The sequence below is a fragment of the Platichthys flesus genome, chromosome 24 (genome assembly GCF_949316205.1).
Source record: "Platichthys flesus chromosome 24, fPlaFle2.1, whole genome shotgun sequence".
NCBI lineage: Eukaryota > Metazoa > Chordata > Actinopteri > Pleuronectiformes > Pleuronectidae > Platichthys > Platichthys flesus.
Genome location: NC_084968.1, coordinates 5,058,494 through 5,067,487, shown reverse-complemented (window position 1 = coordinate 5,067,487; position 8,994 = coordinate 5,058,494). Strand labels below are relative to the sequence as shown.

At 39.8% G+C, this 8,994-nt stretch overlaps 1 protein-coding gene across 1 annotated transcript; it reads left to right on the top strand.

The window, feature by feature from the left end:
* The first annotated feature begins 218 nt into the window (after window positions 1-218).
* Window positions 219-8,762, top strand: LOC133950277 (up-regulator of cell proliferation-like). The gene is made up of 4 exons (XM_062384528.1): window positions 219-242; window positions 352-424; window positions 515-604; window positions 3,445-8,762. Exons 1-4 carry the CDS (start codon window positions 219-221, stop codon window positions 8,127-8,129), a joined length of 4,872 nt encoding a protein of 1,623 aa, XP_062240512.1. The 3' UTR covers window positions 8,130-8,762.
* Window positions 8,763-8,994: the final 232 nt, after the last annotated feature.

Below are 8,994 nucleotides of genomic sequence, written 5' to 3'. Positions count from 1 at the left end.
CTCTGATAATAGTTTGATAATTTGTTGTATTGTGATAAACTGGATTAATTTATCCATCATGTTTCAGGGCTTCTACCCATAAAGCACTCTGCTCAGAGTTTTGCTCTTTGACTTTACTTTGCCTTTAACTAAACATGCAACTTGTTTCTGATTACTTTAAGAGAGAAGCAGATTTAATAATCTGGACTGAGTGAGACACGACTGACACTGGACCCAGAATGGATAGCTCAGGGGAGGAAGAGGTAAAGAGTTTCTTTTTATAGTTACAATTTCCCCTTTAGCAAAGGTGAACGGGATTATTAGTCGATTAATTACACTTTCAACTGCTTTTTGTTTTTTTTAATTATCAAGTACATTGACGCCAACGATACGTTCACTGAGCCTCACAGTGAGGAGAAAGATCCCTCAACAACACAGTCTAACTGTAAGTGTGCCAGTCCAGTGAACAGAAGAACAGGGTGTGATCTGGAGGTACTGAGAGGTATTTCTTTCTCTTCTCTTATGACAGATGTTTCTCCACCAGAAGAAGAAACACCTCTCTGTTCAGGCACGAGGACTGTTTCAGATCCCTGCAGTGACACACTTGGAACATCTGCCAATACACGTAAGTGAAAGAAAATAGTAGTTGCAATACCAATTGTGAAGAACTTCATCTCAAAACAAGAAATTCATTCAATGAGATGCTTCACCAATTGGCCATTTATATTTAAATACTTTATATTTACATGAGGAGCGGCTCCTCTCTACGGAGGCTACCATGTTTTTACAGTACCCCAGACTGGACAAACTAAACACTGTTTTAGAGTTTTTAAAACAACGGAAGCTACCACAGGTTCTCTTTTATGTTTGGAAAGTGAGGTGAGGGGTATTCAGCTACAGCATGGAACTTCACCACTAGATGTCATTAAAGCTTACACACTGAAACTTTAGGTTTACATGAATGCACCAAAGGTCAATGAAAGTCAACTTCTCACAAAAACACTTTTTGCATTCATTAGTTGCATATTATCGCCATCCAGTGGCAAGAGAGCCCATCACCAAATCAGGTCATTGGTATTTTGCATGTTTCTGATCTTAGTAATACGATGCCCTGCCAGATAAGTAAAAATAGACATGAACTATTGAGGACTTCTGAAGAGTTGGGTCCACACTTCCTCCGGAGTTTGCCTTTAACGCATGAACAAGGTAGCAGGAGATCCTCTGCTTTGACACGTTTACAACATCACAGAAATCTCTGGAGCGTTCAGCTGAAGGGTGGTGCAGCAGGCAGAGGCAGGATGCAACATAAACTCTGCTGTGGAGATCTATAGTTTTTCTTTGCATCACATCAACACCTGCGTCGGCTCTTATCACTGAAAGCTCTCTTAACACCTTGTTGGTGTCTTCTATACGTGAGGCAAGGCCTTGTCATCAGGAGATATTTTTGTATTACATTTATGAGTATATTGCTCGAGGAGAGTTTGACAGGGCTGTACAACGGCATCAACCCAGCAGCAGGACCAGTATCTGCTCCTTTATGCGAGGAGGATTCCAATTGGCTTCAGGGTTTCAAGGAGACTGTTGGGCCTTTTCAAGCAAATGCACTCTACGAAGTGACATTCTAGTTTTGAAATGTTTATTATTCAGACAGTTTTATTAGAGAGTCAAATATGACGTAATTACTCTAGTCTGCGATTGGAGTAATTCATTTTACAGTCCACTGCTACAATGACAAAGTCGTTACCTTCTCAAAAAAAGACCAACTGCATAATTCAGCTGCTATTTATGAGTAGTCAAGTTAGAGAGTGTGAAATTAGAGGTCAGATTTAATAATGAATGTGACCAGCAATTGCAGATTTGAGCATTTTAGAATCTTATTCACACATAAACGCACAGTGAAAAAAAAGAGACCTGGCTACAGGGGACACTTATATGATTATGATCAAACAGCATCTAGCCATATGGCCTAAATATATGTTTGTTTGTTTATATTATATGGTTTAACCCAGAGGTCTTCAACAGGGGAATCCACGACCCCGAGGGGGTCCGCGGAGGTACTGCAGGGGGGGGTCGCAAAATCTTTGGTTGATTAGACAATTTTTTCAATTTTGTATAATTTTTTTTTATTTTTTTTTAAATTTATTTTCTAACCAATTTTTTCCCCACAAATTTAAATGTCTTTAAATACACATTTACATGCATCCAACATATTATGAGGCTGATATGACCCTCTGCCTGACAACCTCCATCCGTCCAAGATTAGATAAGTCGTGTGCTACTCATCAGGGTCGGACATCTCACTAATGTGGGCGTGTGCCATCCACAGATGGCTTGAGGATACACTGTCTCTTCTACATGCATGTTTAAAATAAAAACATGAATCTGTGAATTACTTTAATAGCTCCGTGTTGTATGCAAGATGTTTGTTTATAAATGGCAGTGGCATGGCCACCCTGTACCTTGCACATGTTTAAATTAAAAATATGAATAAATTAACCCTTTTAATATTTGATAAGCTTAGTATTGATTGCACAATAACAGGATAGCTAAGTTTTTACAAGGCACTAGGCCCAGTTTAATATAAAACACAATTTTATACTGTACATATATATATATATATAGTAGGGGGTCCCTGCTCCATCTCTTGCCCAGTTTGGTGGTCCTTGGCCTGAAAAACGTTGAAGACCCCTGGTGTAACCTATTTATCTTCGCCATGAATGGTATGTTTTCATCTGTGTTTCTTTGTTTGTTTCTTTATTAGTTTGCAGGATTACACAAAAAATACTGCATAAATTACCACAAAACTGAAACTACTGGGAGGATGCTGTTTTCCCAGGATATAATCAACGTATCTTGATAGAAAAGATCCGACAGAATAAGAGAACCGATGTCTTTAAGTGTGTGAAATTCATTTTAGCTTGAAATTTAAGGGGAATCATTGGGCCTTAGTGGGAGTTTGAGCTCCATTCTGAAAGACATCTAGTTTGTTTGTCTGTTACTTAGCACCAATTCACAAACACTACTGGTCATCATGCCAGGAGACTTAGTGGAAGAATGGGACAGGGATCAGGGAGGAACCCATTAAATTGCAGGTATACGGCATCAGGGGGAGGTTTTGACTCTCTCTTTGGGAGGCTGTGGCTGAGGGGTAGAGTGGTTGTCCTCCAACCAGAAGGTCGGCAGTTCGATTCCCAGTCTGACTCATCTGCATGCCGAAGTGTCCTTGGGCAATATGCTGAACCCTGAATTGCACCCCATAGAATAACAAAGTGCTGCGAATAGATGCACTGTATGAATGTGTGTGTGAATGTAAAAGCTGTACTGTAAATCGATTTGAGTGGTCATCAAGACTACAAAAGCTTTATATAAATACAAAACCATTTACCATTCTTTAACATGCTGAGCCAGACCTTTAATCTTGGCAGATGTATGCCTTATTAATAATCATTGTTTTCATGCCCACAGAGACACAACTGCAGACCTTGTTGGAGGATCTGGGCTTGAAGCAGCACTACACAAAGAAGCTAACACTGAGCGAAATACTTCAGATTGACCTGAAGGCCATCACTGATGAACCTGCCAAGTGCCACTCAGATCTTCCATGGTATTTCTTAAAGAAACTGATGATGGTTAATGTGACAGCGAGAAATTTACAATCAGAATGTGAATCATCCAAAGACGGAGCAACCGAAACGACTGAATTTGACTTCAGTAATCTAAGCGACATTAAAGACTCAGGTGACAAGGTAAACCCCCTTGACGTAATCACTGCTCTCTTCCTGTGTTCTGATGGGTTTGTGCAACAGGAAATGGCCCTCAAAATGTCCATGTGTCAGTTTTCTGTGCCTCTCCTGCTTCCAGATTGTGACACAGATCAGTGCAAACTCATGCTTTGGGCCATGAGAGACATTGTTAAAACCTACAGACCTCAGTCACTTGTACAATCCAAGGGTTTTACTGAAGAAAGAATTGTTCTCTCTGAAATTCCAATGATATCTTTTGTGAGATTGGGGGAATGTTCCATGTCCAAGTCAAAGATTCTCAATGAGCTTTTGAGCAATGATTTTTTTATTCATCATGATATGAAGTGTGGTGACTCCCCAAGAAATATATCCAATGGACTGACTGAAATAACTTGGTACCTTCCCTCTGGCAAAAAAAACATTGATATTTTCAGTGAGCCATTAGCTGTAGCTAACCTTCGTGGGGACATTGCCTCATTTGAAACTCAGTTTTCTTTCTTGTGTCAGACATCTGCAGCAGTGTTTGTGTTCTTTGACAATTTGGACCCTGAGTGCAAGCTGCTAACCAACCTCCACCACAAGGCACAGATGTTTTTGGTCGGTAACCAACAAAGCAAGTGCTTTAGTATGGATGCTCTCAAAACAGTAGCAACAGAGTTGGGATTAACAGCAAACATCATTACAAAGACCAAGCGGAACAATTATGCATACTTTGTCCAAGATTTGCGGAAGAAAGTCAACAATGTTATTGAGAACACAAAGAACAAGATGTGCATTGAGAAGATGGCTGACATTGCCCATGAATTGGGAATCTTGGTTGATGAAGAATGTTCAGAGTGTCAGACTGCCAGGGAAAACGCAGACGCCATAACATCAAAAATTAAAAAAATCCTTGACTACAAAGCCACTCAGCTTCCCTTGCATGGCGAAATATGGAAGGAATTGACAATTTTAGAGAAGGAAGAATTTCGACTGAAAAGTCTTGGATCTGAAGACATAGAAATGTACAAAGCAGAGCTTCAGAAAGAGAAAGAAAATCTTTGGAAGAAACGGAGCTCTAAAAACATATCAGATGCCATGACGTGCTTCATCAGTGCAATATCAATTCCAGGCATAGAGAGATGTTATTTCCTGAAATGGATGCGAATGACCCTTGATAACCTGTCTCGAGAAAAACTGTCTGGCCTCAGGAAGCAGTACAAAGAAAAATGCAAAGATGCTGAGAACACAGAGGCCATCAAGGACATTGATAAAGAGCTTTCCAACAGCTCACTGGGAATTGAACACTTTTTCCGTGAAATGGGTCAGATTTATGAATCTTCAGTTTCCCTTCCAGAACAAGATCTGTCATGTAAACAACTACAGAATCTTCCCGAAATCTGTGCAGGATTGTTGCTTGATGGATTTCCCCTGGAGCTTGTAGATGGAGATGCATCCAACATACCTCTCACATGGGTGAGTGATGTTCTCTCCCAGCTCAATGAACTGGTGTCTCCAAAGAACAAGATACTGGTCGTCACAGTTCTTGGAGTTCAGAGCACAGGAAAGTCCACTCTTCTTAACACCATGTTTGGAGTGCAGTTTGCAGTCAGCAGTGGCCGATGCACTCGAGGTGCTTTTATGTTGCTCATCAGAATCAATGAAGATGTCAAAAAAGACCTTGACTGTGACTTCATGGTCATCATTGACACTGAGGGCTTAAGGTCAGCAGAGCTTGCACAACTGGATGATAGCTATGAGCACGACAATGAGCTTGCAACACTTGTTGTGGGGCTGAGTGACATCACCATTATCAATATTGCAATGGAGAATTCCACACAAATGAAGGACATCCTACAAATAGTTGTGCATGCGTTTCTCAGGATGAAAGAGGTGGGCAAAAAGCCTAAATGTCAGTTTGTTCACCAGAATGTGTCAGATGTTTCAGCCAATGAGAACACCCAAAGAGAGAGGAAACTGCTCTTGGATCAGTTAAACGAGATGACACAGGCGGCAGCCAAAATGGAGAAGAAAGAAAAGAACAAGTGCTTCACTGATGTCATGGAGTACAATCCAGAAACTGGGAGCTGGTACATTCCTGGACTCTGGAATGGAAACCCGCCAATGGCACCAGTCAATGCAGGGTACAGTGAAGCAGTATATCAGTTCAAGAAAAACATCACACATATACTAGGAAACTGTGAGTCCTCTGCTAATGATATCTTGAAGTTTAAAGAGTGGATGTCAAGCCTGTGGAAGGCAGTGAAGCATGAAAACTTCATCTTCAGCTTCAGAAACAGTATAGTGGCTGAAGCATGCATGAAGCTATGCACAGAATTCAACAATTGGGAATGGGACTTCAAAGAATCCATATACAAGTGGATAACAAATGCTGAAACAACCATCTCAAATTTAGGAACACCTGCTTCCAAATCTGAAATAGTTGACATGACTGAACTCATATTGAGTTTGAAAAATGAAGTCTCCACAAAGCTGACGAAATTGGAGGAAGAACTTCTTAAAAAACTTAAAAACTATTTCGAGCAAAAAGACGGCCTTGTCCATCTCGTAGAAAGATACAAAGAGGAATTTGCAAACAGTGCAAAGATTCTTCGACGAGAGATGCAGAACTCTGTGTATCGTCAACTCACAGCAGCGGCTGAAATGAAACAGGGACAGACAGAAGTTCAAAAAATCAAAGAAAATCACACAAAAGAAATTGAAAGAGCAGTGTGTGCACTGATCGATGAATGTCGAAAGAAAAACATGCAGATGGGAGATGAAGAACTGAACCAAGAATTTGTTAAGATGTGGAAAGAAACAGTAAAGAAACTGTCTTTTCCCAAACAAGTGCCAACAAATGTCTTTACCAGTGTCTCCCACTACTTAAGAACAAATCTCTCACCCAAAGGGAGTCATGCATGTGAATTGCTGAGTAAAACAGAACTGCAAAATTGTGGAATAACGCCTTTCAGATACAAAGCCAAAGGCTTTTCCAAAAAATTTCAAAAGGAGGTGAGCGATTGGCTACCCATTCAAGATCCCACAATCAGGCTACAGAAGATAGCTGACAACATCATAGACGAATGCGATCAGTATGTGAAGGAAAAAGTTAAAGCAGGAGAACCTGAAGCAGATGCAAAAAAAACAAAAAACTACTCTGATGCTTACATCCAGGAGATCCTTCGCATAGTTGATGAGAGGCTGCAAAAGCATGAGGATGTAACTGTAGACATTGAGTTTGAAGTTTCTCTAAAACAACACATCTGTGGCATTGCAGCCAGACACTTCCAGAAAATGCACGAAGATTTCCTAAAGGAGAATGACCCTCACTTATGTCTGAACAAAAACAAAGGAATGTTTTGTGATAGTTTCAAAGATGTGTTCAATCAACGAGACCAGAACCAGAAGAAGGCAGAAGAATTCACCAAACAATGTTTAAAGCCTGCAGTGGAAAACTTTGTCTACAGTAAACTGGGTCCTGATATCATTCATGAAATGAGGAAACAATCACAGTTCAATGCAAGAGTCTACTCCCAGTATGAGATTTTACTGGATTTGCTCTCAAAGCACAGCGTTAGTGAGTACGTAAGGTACATTGGCTCATATGAGGTTTATGTAAAGAAGTGGATACTCGACCAAACAGTGAAACACTTATCAAAAGATTCTAAGATGTCTGAGCTAGTGGATCAGCATCTTGACTCAAGTATCAGCAGCATAAAGGCTGCAATCCTCAAGACCACAAAGAAAACAAGTGCTGACTTGAAAACATTCATTAACAACTTCTGTCAGGAACTTGGTGATACACTGGTCATTTCCCAGGATAAACTTGGTGCTTTCATGATCCTGAACAAAGCAGACCAGGAACAGTTTGCTCACTGGTTCACAGAGTTTGTGAATAAAATGGAAGAAGCTCTAAAGCAAGAGTTTAAAAAAGGAGACATCCAGAGTATACTTAAACATCTTGATGTCAAGCCGCAGAATGAGCTTTTCACACAAGTGATTGGATGTGGTAAACAGTGTCCCTTCTGTGGAGTGGCCTGTGTGTCCGGAGGTGGTAAACATGCCGAGCATACGGCTCCTTTGCATAAGCCACAAGGTCTGAATGGATACCGCGGGGAAAAAACTAAAAAACTAGTCACCGACATATGCTCATCATCTGTGGTGAGTGACATGCGTTTTAGCTGTGGTGCTACTAAAGGTAAACGGATCTCTTACAAAAAATACACAGACATCTACCCAGATTGGAAAATTCCTCCAGATGGAAGCTATCAGGCATCAGACTACTGGAAATATGTGATGGCAAAGTTCAATGAGGAGTTTGCAAAAGAACATGGTGCAAAGCCTGCTGATATTCCTCCAACCTGGAGGAATATCACACGTCTGCAGGCAGAACAGAGTCTCAAAGGGTCATTTAACATCAGCTGAGAGACAACAAGCTGTCTGATGAGAGAAGTGCACATCCTTCTCATTAAACTGATTAACTCATTATCCTGTCATGGGTAATTTGATCCATTTGTTTTCACCTTTATCTGAGAATGTTTTTATGTTTTTAACAAATTAATCTGCTTTAACTCTGTGTTGATGAGCTCACTGAAATACAGTCTGATAGTCCGTGTACATTCTAGGAGCACATGTTAAGAAACATACCAAATTATAGGTTGTTTTTTTTTGACATAACATCATTTTCTTTCATCAAATGTAATTTAAAATTCAATTTTTTTGTTAAAACATGACCATGTCTGTATGTGGTATCATCCTTATCAAACAGAGTAAAAAAAAAAAGAATTTTAAAATCTGTTCCTGTTCGTGTGACGTATCTAATGTGAAATATTTACATTTCTAATGTACAAAAATATTAAGTTTATATGTCAATATGTTGTTGAGTTTTTTTTCTCTTTAAATTTAGCGCAACCTTTTAATTTTCTCCCTCAGAATGAAGGGCTTCTTTGTTTTGAGTTTTATCTTGTGGTAACTATTTACACTTTGAGAGGAATTAAAAGATCATTCACTCCATTTGTGGTGTTGTCAACATGTACGGATGAATTACTCAATTAAACAGATTCCATAAAGAAACAATGGCAGTGCTCAGCATGTATTCTTCAATGTTCCCCAAAGCACGATCACAGCATACAGACCACAACAGGAATACTGTCACCTTTAACTTTTCTTTTTTTGAATTACTTTTTAATATCTACAGTCATAGGTTTTGTGGGGGTTTGCTACTGTGCTAAATCGACATTTATCTCATGGGTTTTTATTCACAGTAATGGAAACGTGACATCAGGTAAAC

Excerpts from the sequence above, each read along its gene's own strand:
- LOC133950277 (XM_062384528.1), top strand. The coding sequence starts at position 219 with ATGGATAGCTCAGGGGAGGAAGAG. Across the intron at positions 425-514 it reads CTCAACAACACAGTCTAACT|CTCCACCAGAAGAAGAAACA; the intron begins GTAAGTGTGCCA and ends TGACAGATGTTT. Across the intron at positions 605-3,444 it reads TGGAACATCTGCCAATACAC|AGACACAACTGCAGACCTTG; the intron begins GTAAGTGAAAGA and ends TCATGCCCACAG.